The sequence below is a fragment of the Peromyscus californicus genome, unplaced genomic scaffold, assembly GCF_007827085.1.
Source record: "Peromyscus californicus insignis strain IS unplaced genomic scaffold, ASM782708v3 Scaffold_7__1_contigs__length_154581171, whole genome shotgun sequence".
Lineage (NCBI taxonomy): Eukaryota > Metazoa > Chordata > Mammalia > Rodentia > Cricetidae > Peromyscus > Peromyscus californicus.
The window spans coordinates 57,727,818-57,747,339 of record NW_026294595.1 but is presented as its reverse complement, the minus strand read 5'-3'; the positions used below and the strand labels follow the sequence as shown (position 1 = coordinate 57,747,339).

At 41.4% G+C, this 19,522-nt stretch overlaps 1 protein-coding gene across 1 annotated transcript in view; it reads left to right on the top strand.

Annotated features, from left to right (window-relative positions):
• Frzb (frizzled related protein) overlaps positions 1 to 19,522 on the top strand; it is a 34,201-nt gene that overhangs the window by 5,760 nt on the left and 8,919 nt on the right. The window contains exons 2-3 of the mRNA XM_052724965.1: positions 2,289 to 2,336; positions 17,460 to 17,525. Of these exons, the coding sequence (XP_052580925.1) occupies positions 2,289 to 2,336; positions 17,460 to 17,525 (114 nt within the window). The remainder of the gene's footprint in view (positions 1 to 2,288; positions 2,337 to 17,459; positions 17,526 to 19,522) is intronic.

Here is a 19,522-nt window from a genome sequence, read left to right as displayed (position 1 = left end):
TTGAGTGTGTGAGAAAGCAAAGTTTCAGACCAGAGGCTGTTCAACACTACCCATCTTCTCTTGCTATGAAAAACAATTTTTGATCTTTTTGGAGAATCTGTGTCTTTTGTTCGTTAGGTTAAAGTTCAAGGAGCAAAGTATTTTCATTGTGTTGACTTATGGCTTAAAAGGATAAAAGGGCGCCCAGGACAATGGGTTCCGAGAGATAAGGAATGACTGTTTGGCCTCGTTGTTGAGACAGGAGAGAATGTCCATGCCACACTCTTCTAATCCAAGTCCCTCAGCTCAGCTGCAGAACTCATGCGTCCCCATCCTCCCCACTTATTCTCCAGCATGCTTTATGCTGTTTTGAGGCTTTAGTACTGTAGTCGTTTAGGCTTAGGATTCTGCCTTTCCTCAGCTTGGTGTTCTGTAGGTATCAAGTACTACTCCTCTATTCAGAATCAGATTTCTTGCCTTCTCTCCCTGACCTTCTCCCTGGGCTCACCACACCTGACAGGGATTATGATCCTGCACCCATGACCGTCTCTTTTATCTACAGTATTCCTCATTCATCTTCTGGCAAGGGGATTTTTCTGAAATGTGTATCTGTTGCTTAAATCCTTTGGGTCTCCTCCTTAGATTCATGCCCTTCTTCCTCTCTGTTTAGAGTCACTCTTTACTTGCCCCAGTCTCTCTCTAGCCATGCCGGAGGACATTCGGGTCCCATAAAGAGTGCTGGATCTGCCACCTTTGCGGCACTGTTCTCACACAGGCAGGCTCTTCTGGAAATCTCTGTGACTTCACAGGAATCCCTCAAGATACAAAATCCAGCAATCTCACAGTATCGACAATTTCAATTCAGGATAATTTTGATGGTAGAATTTCAAATTTTGACTATCTAGAAAAAAGGATCAGGAAGTTCTGATTTTCTCTAACAGTTCTAACAGTTGAATCCTTCACATTTGAAAAAGCATAGAAACATCTCTGGCGACGAGAATATGAAATAAGGAAAACATTCACCTTGGCTGGACTGTTTCAAAGGTGTGCCCCACGCCCAGAAGCTTTATTTTTTCATCTCATATAAACCATAAATGCTAAATGTCTTAAATGGAGACCAATATAATTCATTCATCTACAGAGAGATTATTTTATATAAACCATATGCATTGTATCTCATCATTCTTCAGGAATAGAAACATTGGCATATTACCTTAAAATTTGGGTACATTATCACGAATAAAGTTTGAATAGCAGGAAAGTCATCAAGTTAATGGTTTATGTCAAATGCTTGTAGAACTAGTATTTGTTGCTTATTCATCTATCTGGAGACCTCTATCTTTCCTTAGATACACCTTTTTGCATGTTAATTATGGCCACGTGTGTAGCTCAGTGGTAGAGCCCATGTTTCACATGCATGAAGCCCTGGGTTTGATACCTAGCACCTTAAACCCTTTTCCGTTTATGTTTTGTATGACCCATGAAGAAAAGGGACAGAGGAAGAATGCTGGTTTTGTTGGGCTAAGTAGAGTTATTTAGCATTGAGCTTGTTTAGCATCAAATGTTAATACAAGTATACAACTCTTGTTTGAAAGTGTAAGCCGAGGGTCAGCGTGAATCCACGGTCAGCTACTGTGTCTCTCCGCATGGCACTCTGGAGGGGCATGCAGCACAAATCATTAGAGGCTGCTCTCCTAATTAGAACACAGAAGGCCATTATCATTACCGTTTTCTGGGATTACAGCATCATGAAAAGAACTAATGGCAAATCCTAATTATTGCCACATCTATTAATTTTACTGGCTTGAGCATCTACGAGTGCTAGGCTTCCTTTCTGCTGAACTGTTTAGTCTGCGTTTAACAAAGGGCCTGGAGTTCCTTCTGGGTTTCCCATAGACACTGTGCCTGAAGAGTATGACACAACCATTCATTGATACGGTGTGTTTGGTTCTATCTGTCACAAAGTCACACATGTTGGGTTAGTGCCTAATGTTTATGTGGGCTTTACTGAGATAGAACATTCATTTACAGTGGTTATGAAATTCAAGAACACATTGTTTATTAAATGCTAAAATGTTATGCTCAGGTGATGGGGATTCATGAGCAACAACTTTCAATCACATCCAAGTAAGGACCTCATCCGTATTCAACCCCCAATAGTGGGGCTACTTCATGGCACTAATGAAGGACCCTTTCCTGGAGACACTTGGTTCTGACCCAAGTCAAGCTGTCACAGAATTACATTTTATAGGTGAATTCCTGATGTAATAACTCTGTTATCCTTCTTTCTGTATTCTGTCACCTTTCAGATTTTCCTGTGGATTCTAGTACTGGACATTGCAGAGGGGCGAGCAGCGGTGAGTACATTGCTGTTCCTGGCTTTCATTTCATTGAGGGGGAGGGAATTTATCTTTGATATGGTCTTAATACTGACGTTTTATTTGCAGAAATTTGTGTCCCACTTTAAAAATAAACATAAAGTGATTTCCTTATCTATACTGACTTTGAGTATTAGTGTATTAAAATTGACCTCTTGGCTTACAGTTTGGTATACAAATATGTTAATAAATGTATAGATTCATGTAGCCACAGTTCAGGATAATTCACAGATTATTCACACCGAGAATAATTCTATCACCCATCACCATACTCCTTCATGTTTTTTCTTGTTGTTGTTGTTGTTGTTTTTTAAATAGTGCAAGTTTCACCTGCTTTTAAGCACTAGCTATTCTCTGGCACTATAATGTCTTTGGGGATTGCCAGATAGATGGGATCTAGGAATGTAGCTTCCATGGTAGGGTATATAATCTTTCAAGATTATTATTTTTTTTCCAGAGCTGAGGACTGAACCCAGGTCCTTGCGCTTGCTAGGCAAGCACTCTACCACTGAGCTAAATCCCCAACCCCTCAAGATTATTTTTTGTCACTCAGAATAATGCCTCTGAGAATCACTGAAGTTATTACATGTATCAACAATTCACCCCTTTTGTTGAGGAATAACTTATTATTTGGGTGTATACAATTGATTTATCTGTTTACTATTGAATAATAGTTAGGTTATTTTAATTTGGGGGCATGCATAAAAAGAGCTGCTATAACTATTTGTGTACTTTTGTATGAATGTTAATGTTCATTTCTCAAGAATAAATATCCAGGGATAGGATTGCTGGTCATGGGGTAAGTATTTATTGAACTTGGTTAAAAAAATGCAAAGCTGTTTTTTTTTTTTTTGGTTTTTTCGAGACAGGGTTTCCCTGTGTAGCTTTGTGCCTTTCCTGGAACTCACTTGGTAGCCCAGGCTGGCCTCGAACTCACAGAGATCCGCCTGGCTCTGCCTCCCGAGTGCTGGGATTAAAGGCGTGCGCCACCACCGCCCGGCGCAAAGCTGCTTTTAAAATAACTGTTTGGGGGTAGGGGCACAGCTCAGTTTGTAGGGTGCTTGCTTAGCATGTGTGAAGCCCTGGCTTTGGTTCCCCTTACCACATGCTAGTGCATGCCTATAATCCTAGCACTCAAGAGTTGGAGGAGCAAGATCAGAAGTCTGAGTCCAGCCTGGGCTACATGAAATCCTGTCTCAAGGCAAAACAAAAACACAAATAGGACTATTCAGTTTTGTACTACCAACATACAAGAACTGTAGACTTTCTATATCCTCATCAGCGTGCAGTGTTGTCCGATTTTTGTTTTGTTGAACTATCTTTGGTATCTTGGCTATCTGATTGTCTTTTTCATGAAAGTTGAGATTTTTTTCTAGTTCTTCATGTGGACAGTTATTTAGGACTGGATTCTGGGCATTTTAGAGCATAGGTCACTCAAAAAGCCAAACCAAACTGAACCACACAAACAAAGAGATAGGTAATAGGACTTGAGGTTGCATTCAAAGTCCTTTAAAGAGGTTGGTCCTCTATCTTCCCAGGGGTCAGCTGTGTTAGGTAAGGATCTAAACTAGTCTTCTGCAGGTGATGATGTCAGCATCCGGTCTCTTTCCAGTCTCTGCAGTATCTTTTAGATTCAATCCAGGTGTGCCATCAAGGTGATCTATAATGCAGTTACTTTTTCGGTTTGTAGAACATTGTTTAGTCAAATTCACACACAGCCAGGGGTGAGTCCAGCGGTTTGCAATCACTGATGCAAGGCCATTTCCCAAGCTCTTTCCACTCTGGGATCTCCTCAGTACTTTCCAGTTCCTTGGAGCAAGCACCCCATTTTGACCCCTGATAGAAAGCTAGGACCTTATTCTTCCTACTCTGCCATTCATTCCTTGGGATTGCTCCTGCATCTGGGGCCAAGAAGTGGATGGATGTAAATAAAATAACAGGATCTCCTGATCTCTTAGCCCCATTGGTCCCCTAATCAAAGAGGAAGGGTCTCCTCCATCAGGGTTTTAGGCTCATTTGATACAGTTGATACTGTTACCTCTGCCCTGGGATGGGTTATAAGAGACTGGATCTCCACTTTTGGAGCCAGATCTACAATGCCCACTTCCAGATTACAGGTTGTACAGAAACAGATTGGCAGATGATAGGCAAAGAAATATGATGAGCCCACTGTCATGTGGTGGGCCTGGTTTCCTTCCCTAATCTTTCCACTGTTTATGTTTGAGCATTCCTAAGAAGCTGCTTCATGCATTCTACTCAGAGTATGTTCTGTGAGGGAGAAAGAATGGGCCTTATTATTGCATCTTATGACACAATAAACCTTTTAATAAAGTGCAAAAAAAGCACAAATAAACCAAATAAGTTAGTGCATTTTTGTAGGCACTGTCTTGTAAGGACCACACACCAGGATAGTTAATGCTAGCAGTGTTCTAGATGCTTCTGAGTCACCGCTACTTGCACATTCCTTTACAATGGGAGCTTCTAGTCAGCACTCTAATACTGCAGTTTAATTTTGCCTGGTCTTTAATTTTATATGAATAAAGGTTGCCTTTGGTTGCACAGGGGCTTTCTTTGCTCTTCGTGATGCACACAATAGTTTTCATTTGCATTGCTAACACTGTCCATCATTAAACATACCAGGCATAATTCTTCTTAATGTTACTGGATATTTGGGTTGTTTCCTATTTCTGCTACTGTGTCTAAAGGCTGCATAGTTTCTACATATCATTTTTTTCTGGTACTTCTCACTGATTTTGGTCAGTATGCTATATTTTGTCATGTACCTTGTAAGTGAAAGGGAAACATTTGTTAATTCATGAGTAGGTTTGAAATACAGATTTTCACTCATCAGTGACATCTATTGAGTATTATCGTCAGGTTGGCCGGAGGTACTGTAAGGTAGCCCTAACAACCATTTACCTTCTGTAGAAGTAACTGATTTAAAATTATTTTGAATTTTTGAAAATGAAAACTTCATTTTAGTGTAATGCAAGGGTGGAGGGTGATGGGAGAGTGCAGATGGAGCAGGCAGTCATTACTCTGGTTAGCACTGAATGCTCATTTCAATGACCATGGCTGAACCAAAGGTATCAACACTGCATCCATGATTTCCAGGCCTCACATCAACTCCCAGGCCCTCCCCGTGATCCCAAGACAGGAAAAGGTGCTGAAGAGTACCCCATCTGTACCCACAAAAGACTCCATGACAAAGCTGGTTCTCACCCTGCTAAAGCAGCCAGGCTGCAAATGCCCTGTGGAGACCCACAGTGATCTAAATCCTGCTTTTCAGAGGGTGCTCATCCTGGGCGCTATTTAAAGTATTTTAAGTTCTGGTGATACAATTTTCAGTCACATAAAAGCAGCCAGACACTGTTGGTGCCTATGCTACTCGGAGGATCGCTCATTTTGTTGTATTTGTGTAAAACAAACTAGAAAGTGTAGATGTAACCAACGGTCTTATAAAATAAGAAACACAGAGCCAATTCAGAGAAGAAAGCCAAGAGGTCAGAGCTAAGAGCCTCACCCTTCCTGATTCAGGGATCCTCTCCAGCCAAGAGAGCTCTCCGAAAAGGACCTACTTCCTGTGTGTCTGTCTTTAAAGTCTTCCTGTTCTGCCTTGTCATTGGTTGTAAACCCAAACATGTGACTGCCTCGTCACTGCCTGAATGTACCGCCCTCCAGGTCCTTAAAGGCATGCGCCACCGCCGCCATGCCTTTGCTATGACTCTAATAGCTCTGACCCCCAGACAACTTTATTTATTAACATACAATTAAAATCACATTTCAGTACAAGTAAAATACCACCACAAGAAAGCTCACTTGTTCAGTGACACAATTGGTTGGTCAGAATTTCCGGGCGTGTGTGTGTGTGTGTGTGTGTGTGTGTGTGTGTGTGTGTGTTGTCAATTTGTCCGAAAGTTCTGGTTAGAGCTTCAGTGTGTCAATGAGCAAAGACATCAATAACACAATATACAAAAATGGATCCACTTGGAGTAGGGTGTGGTGGTGCATGCCTTTAATTTCAGCACTCTGGAGGCAGAGACAGGCAGATATCTGAGTTCAGGGAAGCTGGTCTACATACAGAGTGAGTTCCAGGACAGCCAGGGCTACATGGAGAAACCCTGTGTAAATGTAACAACAACAAAACCCAAACAAAAGAACAGCCCCAAACAACAACAGCAACAACATAATAAAAACAGATCCACTTAGAAAACTACAGAGTGAAGGCTGTGTTCTTGGGATCAGTGTTTTCTCTTTTCCAAAATGTTTCCTTTTCCCTGGTATAACCCGGGCAAGGAAAACAACAGGGAAGCTGAGTACATTCTGTTTGGGGGAGGGAGGAGAAACATTGACATAGTCACATGTTTTCAAAAGTAAATGCAATTTGTTCATGCTCCGTTTTATTCTTTGGAGAAAGGTAGCAGCTGAAATGGCTCATGATAAAACAGGAAATGAGGAAGGCACAAAACCATTCTAACCCACATCGTGACCCCTTTCCAAAATGTCAAGCGTTTGTGTCCGGAATTTGGGAAAGAGTTACTTCCCTCCAGTTAGTTTATTTGTTGCCTTAACACTTGACATTTTCCCCCTCCTTCTTTGGAGATTGTGACTCTGCACAGCTTCCAATTTGTGAGTGTATTTTACTATTGTAAATCTACTATCATAAAAGTAATAGATGTTCTGTATTTATATAGTATGGGATGTGGAAAACAATTCAGTTCCATTCCACTGAGTCACTTTGTCAAATTACCATGGAAAATTAAGAAAGGGATGTTCGGCCGGGCGGTGGTGGCGCACGCCTTTAATCCCAGCACTCGGGAGGCAGAGGCAGGCGGATTTCTGTGAGTTCGAGGCCAGCCTGGTCTCCAAAGCGAGTACCAGGAAAGGCGCAAAGCTACACAGAGAAACCCTGTCTCGAAAAACCAAAAAAAAAAAAAAAAAAAGAAAGGGATGTTCAATTCATTCAACAAAGGGTACGTTTTTTGTTCGTTTGTATTTTGGTTTAATTTTGTTTGTTATTTGAGGTAGGGTCTGTGTAACCCAGGCTGGCTTCGAACTCCCTATGCAGCTGAAGATGAGCATGAACTTCTGATCCTCCTGCCTCCACCTCCCAAACACTGGGATTGCAGCTGGCACCACCACACTTTGTTTTAAGCATGGCTGGAGAGGAATCTAGGCTTCGTGCAGGCTAGCAAGCACTCCCACAACTAAGCTACAGTCCCAGGCCAAGGTGTCAGCTAAACTGAAATAAACCAAAAATAATTCTAGTTTTGTATGTGTGATGACAACTTATGAGCATTAACATTAAAAACTACACAAAATTTTCCAGGGAGGCGATAGTTGATGAGTTCTGATGTACTGTGCGTGTGTGACCAAATTACTTCACGGGTCTTTCCCAATATGCCTGTCGGGTTGCATTGGCCTCTGCCCTCCTTCCTGCAAATGCTTGCTGACTACAGAGGCTGAATTAACCACGCGCAACTGGGGGAAATTAGCATGGGTAAATAGTACTTCATGTATTGTACTGTAGTTTACAATTACAGGTCTTCCCCCAACCCACCCATTACGTATGGAAACTGCCGCTTCAATTTTCTTTCTTTCACGTTCTCTTCCTTGAACTGTTAGCAAAACTGCCTTAGTTCTTCTGCCCCAGGCACAGCGCTTCCCAAGGCTCTCATGCTCGCGCCCCTTTCCTCTCTCTGCATAACTGTTCACTCCTGTCGGAATTCATCTGCTCACAGAGGGTCCTCATTCTGCTCGCTCTCCCAGGAGGAGTAGTGTATTTCTATTTCCTATCTCCCTATCCTATTTACATTTCAAATACAATGTATTTAACAACAAAAGCAATCACTTAAAAAATTTCCATTTTGAATGATGTGGCATCATCTCCTTCCTAAGCTCCCTGCACGAGAGTTTCAGAGTTGGCTTGAGTCCATCCACCTTCCCATTTTTCAGAATGTAATGGTAACAGGTTTCTCTCAGACCTCCTGTACATCAAGGGCCTATCAGGAGACGAAGCAGTGGACAGAGTGGCATGACTTCTTTCTTCTCTCTCTTTTATGCACGTGGCATTGGGCAGACGCGACACAGTAAGGCCAGTGGAGTCCACTTTGTCTCTTTGGTTTTTGACTTTAAGGACATCACAAAACAGTTAAAGGGAACACAAAATTGCCTTGACTCTTAGACTCCAAAACAGTGTAGAGAGCAATTGATTTAACTATTTCGAAAAATCTAATCTTGAAGAAATAAATACAATTTCCTATTCTTGGTGATGCAATGTTAGTCTTTGCAATCTTAAGCGATTTCCTCGTACAAAGCACAAATCATTATGAATTGAGACCTTTATTACAAAGTTCGAGGTTTATTTTTATAGCTGTGCTGAGTCCATGTTACTTTTGGTTTTCAAAACTTTTTTCTGTTACCTAGGTTCACCAGTCAACTTCATCATATTTTTCTCTAACCCAAAATAACACTTCACGTAAACACACACACACACACACACACACCCACGCACGCACGCATGCACGCACGCGCGCACACACACACAATTTGCCTTATGCAGAAAATAAATATTATTTTAAATATCCAATGAATAGCTGCTAAGTCACTTGATTTTATGGAAAAAAAAATGAAGGAATGTCTTGGGATTTTTAGGTGAATGGTATTTTACTGAAGTTTAGTTAAGAGTAAAATGAACAAATTATCAAGTGAGCGCTGCCTTGAGTTTTGACAAGGTCTGCACGTGTGTGTGTGTGTGTGTGTGTGTGTGTGTGTGTGTGTGTGTGTGTGTGCAGCCATCATTGGGAGAGTAGGATAAAGAGTATTTTTGTCATCCTTAGAGATTTCCCAGCCTACATCAGCAGGGTTCTAATTTCCATTAGCATGGATTAGTGGCCGTTAAATCTTCAGCTTTGTGCAAACAGATCCACCTTCCAGGGCGTCCTTTGTCACTGGCAGCTTTTGCTTAGGTTTATCTATGAAGTTGTGTTTCACTGGTCTCCGTATATGATTGTGCATCTTCAAATGGCCGCAATACCAGTGACATTAGAAACTTCTGGCTTTTTAAATATTGTTCCCAGCTCAAGGGAGTTACTGGTTTCTGATTCTTCAGGAATTGTTATTACGACACCCTCCCCCACTCCCTTCTCCCACTTCCTGTTTTATCACTGAGCTCAGACAACTAGGATTCTGATGGCTTTTGCTCTTAACATCCCAGGAACAACAAGACTCTGGAGATTTTCCATAAGGTATCCTTTCGATGACTTTAATGTCAGGGCGAGGGAGGGTGGTTGGCCCTAGGGGTGAACTCTCCAGATGTTTTCCCAGCTCCTTGTTTCTAAAAGGGTAGTGGAACAAACCTTCTGAAATGAACATTGTCTTTGGCCATTCTCCATCAGAAGGTTGCCAGAACAAGCCTGGCATCCGCCCTGTTGCAGTTTGGATGCTTTGTGATCCAGCAGATGGACCAACATCCTAACTTCTGCTCACTCACCTGTGGCCTTGTTCTGCTGCAGCTGTTCTCTTTCATGGGCAGGCTTTCCTTTGCCATGTAGTGATGGTGCTGGCTTTATAATCTTAATTTCGAGCATCCTACACTGTACCTCCATCTGCTCCTCCTTCCAGATGATTCATTCTGGAACTGTAGGTGATTTTTCTTACTCCTTTAAGACTGCCTGCCCATCAACTGCCATCCTACAACTCTACTGTCCAGCCTCCGACTTCTTCATTTATGTGAGATTTTATTGTTGATGGGAATAAGTGGTTTTTTTGAAATTCTCTTTAATTCCCCTTTTTCTCTTTTTGTGGCAAATTCTTAGCAAGATTCAATGGAGTAAATCACTCAAATGTGTGACTGACACGCTTTACAAAAGAAACGTTATTGGAGAAGCAGTTTGTGTGACAGTTTTATCAGCACCAGGTTTGTCCTTTTATTTACAACATCGGTCTCCTTCTTCTTTCTTCGTGCATCGCACAGCTCTGCGCCTGATCCTCATGCTTCACAGTGACACTGTCGCTTCCTCCTTCAATGAGAGAGTCAAAGCTGTTGAAAAAACGGCTCTCATCCACCCCCTAATGAATTCATCATCTTGTCAGCGTCAGGACCCTCTGTCCTTATCTCTTGTGTAGTGGATAAGTGTCTGGGCTTTCAAAGCCCCATTCTCCTTGTTTTGTTTTGTTTTTTTCCAGGGCCCTGTCATCTCCTTGCCAATTAAATTCAATGGACCCTTTTATTTCTTAACCAACTTCAGCTTGGAGGGTCATTTGACAAAGAGATTGCCCTTCGTCCCCCTTAGAATTTCCTGTTTTTCCAGCTTTTGTGACTCCATGCCCTCCTGCGTTTCCTCCCACGTCTCTGGATGCTCCTCCGCAGCCTCCTTTGTGTGCTTTTTCTTCTCTGTTTTTTTTTTTTTTTTTTTTTTTTTTTAAATCAAGTTAGCAGGAAGTAGTTCTTGACTGGGCGACCATAACTCACCTTTCCAGATTTATATTTGAAGAGCACTTCTGCAGAGGACTATGAAAGCCGGAGTGGTTTAGACCATCAAGTTATGCATTCATTGCACATACACAATATGCTTCTTTTTCATAGCACACACGGCGTTGGGCGTGTGTCATTCGTTTGTACCCTTTGCTCTGGCCATGTTGTCCATCAGCTGTCCCACAGTCCTGGGACGGAGCCTAGAATGTGGCACATGGCAAGTAAATATTAGTACAGCGAATAAATGAGTACACTGCTAACTGGAAGGCTTCAACAAGTGTTCTCTTTTCCTTTCCCACCTGATATTTAGAGAAGCTTGGCTGTCCCAGGGTTATGAAAGAGAGGACACTATCTTTTCTGCAGCACGAAGACACAGGCGTGGTGTGGAATATATTCACTGATGTCTAAAACTACTTAAGGACAGACTTACGAACACTATTACGAACTGCTATTAGGCAGTTGAAAAGATGTCAAGGTCAGAGTTGAGGGTATAGATATTCACATTGTATGAACTTATTTTGTGAATCTTTAAAAGTTTGCCATGGCCTTCTCCTGAGTGTCTTAGAGTGGAAGGAAGGGGACAAATGGATCTTGGGTCAGATGCAAGGATATGCACTTTTGGCACAAGTTAAAATGTCCTCTGATCTCATCAGAATGGTCATTCATGAGAGAGCAATGGGAATGTAATACATAGAATTGTACTTTCTCCCTTTCCCCTTACCTTTTGTCCATATGTCCTAAGTATAGACTGGAGATATTTTCTTAGAAAAGTATCTACTCCATCTTCCAAAGTCAAAATCGGACTATGGGCTGTTGACATCCGGTGAAGTTAATTATAGTCTTACAGCTGTGAGTGAGATCAAAATGAGTTCAAATAAAGGTCAGAACTAGTTGGAAAGTTGTATTACACTTAAGCTTGGTCTCAGACAAGATTGTATTAAACAGCAAGAACCCAGTCGATAACAAATTTTATAATTGTAATCAGGTCTCGATCTTTTAAACCTATATAAAAATAATATTCTATGGGTTTCTAATAAATGAGGCTGTATCATGATCAAACCTAGGTATAGAAGGGTGTGATCATTGCCCCAGTGGCTTATGCTTATCAGAAGTCTCACTGTAGAGACAGTAGGCTGTGAATTAGCTCAAATTCTGTGCAGTAACTTGGGGCATCTCAGGGCTGGGAATGCAATCCAAGGCCTTACACATGCTAGCTTTGCAACTGAGCTATGTCCCTGCAGGTTTGGTTCTGGGGGTGATGGGCGTGTTAGCTTCCCTCATTTGTAGGAGGGTGATAAACTCTTCTTTATATTAGCATAGTAAACAATATCTCCAGCAGAGTGGCCGAAAGAATTGAGTGAAAAGGTGAGATAACATCAAGAGTAGCCTGAGGCAGAGCTCTAGTCATGCCCCGCTCACAGTCCAGGGAATTGTGTTTAATTCTAGACTTTGAAGGGAATCAAAATCAAAATAGTCCACATTTAAAGACTTTTCTCATCACTCCATTAAAAAAAAAAATCAGCTCCTTTAATTAAAAGTTCCCCTAAAATAAACCACCAAGGCCGCCTCTAATTCTTTTATAGGATTTTATTCTCAATGTATGCTTTTATGAAAATTTGAGTAATATATTTCATTTTGCCATCATAGAACCAAATCTTAAAGTCCTTGCCTCACCAGGAAACTGGAAGGGGAAGAATACTACCAATTACACTAGTAATAATGGGAATTCTATTGGCTCAATAAGAAGTCCAAGCATCGGGAAATCAAACTGTCGGTAGGAAAGAAAAATAAACTGTTACAACAGACACACAGATTGCAATAGATGATGCATGCAGTTTCTCTTTCCAGGGCTTTTTATGTTTTCCTAGTTCTTAGACTTTGTGGACAGTGTGTGTGTGTGTGTGTGTGTGTGTGTGTGTGTGTGTGTGTGTGTGAGAGAGAGAGAGAGAGAGAGAGAGAGAGAGAGAGAGAGAGAGAGAGACACTTAGGAGAGAGATAATGCTTTAGGTTTATCAAGGTGAGGTATATTTTTAGATTAAATAATCAGGAGTAAGTGGAAGGAAATTCTACATTTGTACTTAGTGGATATAAAATTCTACTTATACTGTTACTAATATATTGAACTACTAGATAATCAAACTAGGTGGATATTTGCATCTATAGCAAGATCTAAGAATTATGGCAAAAAGGGTCATTTTTTTAACTGATTCTTTGGAAATTTCACATCATGCACCCAATCCCACTCATTACTCAGTCTCTCTGTATCTTCCCTTCACCCTTGTAGTGACCCCCAAAAGGAAAACTAAAAAAGAAGTGATAAAAATAAGGTAAAAAATAAAAAAATTAAAAATACAAATAAGTATATTAAAACACAAAGAACAACAACAAAAAACAAACAAACAAACAAACCCACTTTGCTTGTCCATCTTTCCTGCCTCTCCATCGCCTCTTCATCGATCTCAGTGGCACTGGGAGCTGAGGTGTGGTGTATCATACAATCTACTCTTTTGTCCAAACAGCTTTACTTGCAAATGTTCCTTGATTGTGTAATGACTTGTTGGTCAGGTTCAAGGCCTCTGGTTTCTGGTACACCATCAATGCTGGACCCTCACCGAAACTCCTCTCAGATATCCTGCTGTTGCCCCAGTCATGGAGATCCTGCCGCCATGGTTCTGCAGGACCAGTCCCTTCACTCTCCAGCAGGTCATAGATGGGGCAGAAGTTGGGAAGTGCCAACTCAAAGCCCTGGATGTATGTCTGGGTGGTAGCTGAGTTTATCTCACTGGGCCACTTCGACCACCTCCTTAGGCCAGAGGGCCATAACCAAGTGTGGTGAGGAGTGGGGTCAGCTTTCCCAAGTGTGCGTGCGTGCGTGTGTGTGTGTGTGTGTGTGTGTGTGTGTGTGTGTGTGTGTGTGTGTTTGTGTGTATGTGTAGGGGGCAGCTCTTCTATGAGGGGCGGGGCCCCCTCTCCTGTGCTGGGGCCATAGGGGTCTGCTATCTCAGGGGCAGAAGGAGCAGGCTCAGCTCTCAGGTGAGGGCGTGGGGTCAGCTCAGCATGGCCCTTGCACTTCAACACATGGTGCAACACATGGTTCAGTACCTGGTTCACATGGGCCTCTGTGGCAACATGGGCAATGGACATCAACGCCGACAGAGGGTCATATTTTTACACAGTGTGACAATATTCCCTTGGTGACCAGTAAGAATAATGAGTGCATTGCAGGGGAGCAACCTCTGGTCCCAAGATTAGCTCATTAGCTCTTAGGGAATAGTCTGTGTAGAGGGAATTGTACATACCACTATGTAAATGCCTTCTTGAAATATTCCTAAATCACTTCATAATACAATTAAAAAGAATCTCTGCCTGGGAAGCTTGATGTAATACAATTGTTTATGCTTCAGGCAAAGTCCTATGGGTAACAATGTCAAATTAGATTCAGTTTAGTGACAGTTGCCTAAACTCTTTTTTTGACTAAACGTTTTCTTATTAAAATATAGGAAATTTCTGAAGATTAGAAATGTACAGCTAATTTATCAACATGCATTATTTTATTTTATTTTTGCAATGCTGAGGAGCAAACCCCAGATCTGTCACAGCTTGGTAAGCTTTGAAGCACTGAGCTACAATCTTAGTCCTTGAAAGCATTGTGTTGACACATATATATTTCTAGGTAGAGAAATAACAAAGCTATGTCTTTGTGAGGATAGTTTTAAAATTCAAGCTATTGCATTTATTTCTTCAGAAATATTCTCATTTTTAGGAGACCTTTATAAAAATGTATAAGATTACAACACATTAGTACAAAATCAAATAGCTAACAAGGCAAGACCTGGGTAGCTTTCTATTTTCTTTAAAAGGGAATACAAATATTTTAGAAATGGGAACATTTTTGAAGTAGTTCCCTTTATAAAATTTTATTGTCTGGGGCTGGAGAGATGGCTCAGTGGTTAAGAGCACTGACTGCTCTTCCAGAGGATCCAGGTTCAATTCCCGGCACCCACATGGCAGCTAGCAACTGTCTGTAACTCCAAGATCTGACACCCTCACTCAGACACACACGCAGGCAAAGCCACAACGCACAGTAAGTAAATAAATATTTTTTAAAAAATTATATTGTTAGCCAGGTGTGGCAGTGCATGCCTTTAATCCCAGCACTTGGGATGCAGAGGCAGGTGGATCTCTGTGAGTTCCAGGCCAGCCTGGTCGACAGAGTGAATTTCAGATTAGCCAGGCTACACAGAGAAACTCTGTCTTGAAAAACCAAAAACAAAAATCATATTGTTGTCTGTGTGTGTGTGTGTGTGTGTGTGTGTGTGTGTGTGTGTGTGTGTTCATGCATGCACGCGTGTGCACATTATGTGATGTGTGTGAGCGAGGTCAGAGGACAACCTTTGTGAATTGGTTCTCTCCTTCCACCTTTTTTCTGGGTTCCATCATTGAACTCAGCTCCTTTGCTCACTGAGCCATCTTGTCATCCCTGGAGTGGTCCTCTTCAACGTGTTCACAGACACTGATAAATATCCATTGTTTACTGGACTGAGCTCCTACAGAAGTCTGCTGAAATCCCCTTGCAGAACAAAGGAGGAAGATGCTCCGTGAGACTTTCCCATTACCACCACGGCAGGAACAATTACTTCTGTGATGGACTGACCCAGGAGAGATGCTTATTTCTAAATATGAACACTGGCAGGCAAGGTATATTGGTCCTTGGGACTGCCACTGCTCATTTACATGTTCAAGGAAAGAAAAATTAATTTTGATTAGAATGTACAAGGGACTGGCAAGATGGCTTATCAGGCAAAGGCCCCAGCTGCGGAGCATAATGACTTGAATTCCATGCCCTGGGCCCACAGAGGAGAGACAACTGATTCCTACAAGTTTTCCTTTGACTTCCACTCATGCACTGTGGCATGTATATGCTCTCCTGCCCCCCCCCATATACACACATACCTGCATGTTAAATAAGTAAATATGTAATTAAAACTGTTAAGAAAGGGGGCTGGAAGGACGGCCCACCATTGAGAACACTGGCTGCTTTCCTAGAGGACTTGGGTTTGACTCCCCACACCTACATGGCAACTCACAAGCATTTGTAACTTCGGTTCCAGAAGATCCAATGCCTCCACAGACAATGCACATACATGGTGCACAGACAGACAGACACTCAAGCAAAATACCCAGGCACATAAAATAATAAATATAACAGCAAACGGTCAACATGAGAGTCTGCTTTTTAGTGGCCCCCATACTAACACAAAACACTTTTTAAACAGAACTGAAAAAAAAAATTAGCTTCTTTTCTCTGATTCCTGAACTCTGTGCCACTATATGGGAAGCACCTATTATTTAATTTTCAGTGGAGCTATCTCAGAGGTACTAACTTGAAGAAACTTTTACACATAATCAAATATCTTCCAAGAAAATTGTTATATTCTTTTTATATTGACTTTACTGACTATTCGCCATGCTTACAGTGTGTGAGTGCATGTGTGTGTGTGTGTGTGTGTGTGTGTTACTATGGATAGACCTCATGGCCTCATCAATCTGAGCATATACATTATAACTGAGCTACATCACCAACTCCAGTTTCTCAACTAAGTAATCTTGGTAGTATAGCTTTTCCATAACAGGTTTAAAAATATATTCTCAAAGTTGTAAAATTATCTACAGATGAAAAATTTTGAGATAGAGATTTTATGACACACATTTCTACTAGGTAAAGTGGGTTCAGGTCACTACTCACAGGTATCTTTTATGATTTTTCTATTAATGGTTTTGACCTTTTGAAATCAGAATATGATTACATCATTTTCCTCTTCCCTTTTCTCCCTCCAACCCCTCTCATACACTTATATACCCCCCTTGCTCTTTCTCAAATTCATGGCCTCTTTTTCTTTAATTGCTGTCATATATATGACATATATAACATACATATCACACACATGAACACATATTTCTAAATATAGGAATACAACTTGCTCAGTCTGTATAATGCTACTTATATGCATATTATTTCAATGCTGACTATTAGCAGATATTTTTAATATATGGGATTTTTACTTTCAAAAGATGTGTGTTCTCTCCAACGAGCACAGAAATACCATTGCATGTAATGCCAGCTATTTTACCTGTGGAAGGGACTTATTGGCTTATTGAAATTTTTGTTTATCCTGAGTGGCTTTCTCATTCAGGACCTAATATGTGGAGGAATGCCATGCAGTCTGTAAAAAGCATACATACACCAAGAGGTCTTCCACAGGGCCACACTAGCTATCTACACATATGAGAAGATTGCCTCATGGTGTGCTGACGTTCTACTTCGGAGAAGTACCAAGTCTCCCTCTTAGCCTGGGTCTGGGAGTCTGGGCTCCTGATTAGCTCAAGCAGGATGATGAGCAGTGGTACCTTAGTATTAGATGGGAGAGACTGGGAACTTGAGAACGTCCTGCCACTGAGTAACAGGCTGTGTGGACAGAAGGAGCAGCAAGTTGGTTCCAGGAGAAAATGGTAGATGCATGCTGCATCGACTTCTCACCACCAAGTTCACATGGTTTTTCTTAAAGCACATGGGTGAGCAAAGAGAGTTAATACCGAAGAGTCACTTACCATTACCTGTTTTTCAGAACGCTGCAAATGTAAGCCTGTCAGAGCTACACAGAAGACGTATTTCCGGAACAACTACAACTATGGTAAGGATACCTTTGCGGTCCACCCAGAGACTGCTGTGTTGGGAAACCTGTGTGCATATTACATGCACATGCTTGCATGCCCATAAATGGGTAGTTTAAACACAAGGCTTAAAAACAGAGGACACTTGCAAGGGTTGTCCCCAGCTTCAGCTAATTAAAATGTTATCATGGTGGCAACATTCTTGTCAAATGCCTGATGTGTCTACAATTTTTTTTTAATCTTAAACCATAGCATTGAGTACCCAGAGATCTGTTTCAAAGAAGTTCTTGTCTCTGGGTTGGTACCTGGGTGGCGGCTGTGCTCCACCTGGAGCGAATTGAAGGACACTGGAAAGCAATACTTAATAGTTCTTGATACCCATCTAAGGGGATGTTTTGCTATTTAGCTTGACCAAACATAGCATTTAAATAAGCTAAAGGCTAACTGAAGAGGCCCCTTTACAAATGGGCTTAACGGGAGGATGCTATCTCTACCAGGGACTACTTTGGGTGCTTCCCATGCGGGTACTATCCTATTTAATTTTCCCAACTGTTCATGAACACTCTTCTTAGCCTGGTTTTATGAGTGACTATTGAGCCAAAGCTGTCCTTTCTTTCATTATGCATAATGTACTTTTGGATACTGTTACCCTTCACAAAACATCACTGTCATGTCAGTAAGAATCACTGCAATGCTTAGAAGAGGCAGTCACTAGAGTTCTTCAGCTGGTAAGATGTAGGTCTGCTCCGTGTTACTGTATTCCACAGGTTTTTACTATAATTGCTTTTGAGTCGAGGTTGAATAGCCCTTATCCAAATTACTTGGGACCAGAAGTATTTAGGATTTCAGACTTTCATTTTGTATTTTGGAATGTTTGTGGATATGCAATAATCTTTGGAATGGGACTGAAGTTTAAGCATGAAATTTGTGTTTCATAGACAACATTTCTTGAAGGTAATTATAGGTACATCTTCAAATTTGACTGTGACCTGTCACATGAAGTCAGGTGTGGAATTTTCTGTTTGTAGTATTGTGTTGGATTTGGCAGTAGGGATGCTCAGCCTGTCAATGGGACTGACCAGGTCATGCCACTCTCTGATCCTGAGTTAATGAGTGAAAATGAATTACAGAGTCTTCCAAAGTGAACTGTGTTATTAAAATAAGAATTTTGTCTTCACAGGACTTATTTTAGAGGGCATTTAGAGATTTATTTCAACTTCTACAGTTTGAGGACCTGGAAGGAGAGAAATGTAAAAGACCATGACAGTAATAGCTTTTAAAAAGCGTAAAAGAAACTCCTGGGGGGTAGGAGAATATGAGTGCAACTTCTTTCCCAAGTGTTTCTTCAGTGGAGTCAGTTTTTATCTTTTGCTTATAATTTATTTCTTTTTAGATTGGGACTCTGTACTTCAAAGGCTTGCCTTGAAATTGCTGTATAGCCCAAGCTGCCCCTGAACTTACATTCTCAACCTCTCTAGAGCTTGAGTTATGGGCATGTGCTACCAGGCCCAGCTGACAGCTTATCTTCAGACTGTTAGTCACTCTTGGTTAGTGAGGAATAGACATCCCAGGGAGGGACAGACATCCCAGGGCTGAAGGTTTAGTTTATGTAAGTATCAAATGCTGGGCCGCTTATCTGAAGACCCCTGTGCTTATGCAAATGGATGTGACTGCAGGGGAAAAGAGATCTTTGTTTTCAGAAAGCTAGCCTTTTAAGATTGATAAAGGCTGCATGAACTTTTAAATGTAGTTATGATAAAAATAAAAACATAATTTCATACTAGGGCCCAGCAGTGTTGATGAAGTGCTTGCTGGACATGCGTGGAACCCTGGATTAGATCATCAGTCCCACGTAAAACTGGTTATGTAGTTCAATGTCATCCTTTGCTATGTAGCAAGTTGGAGGCCAGCCTGGGATACATGAGAGTCTTTTTCCAAACGAACAAACAAACACACACACACACACACACACACACACACACACACACACACAGCAGCAGCAGCAGCAACAACAACA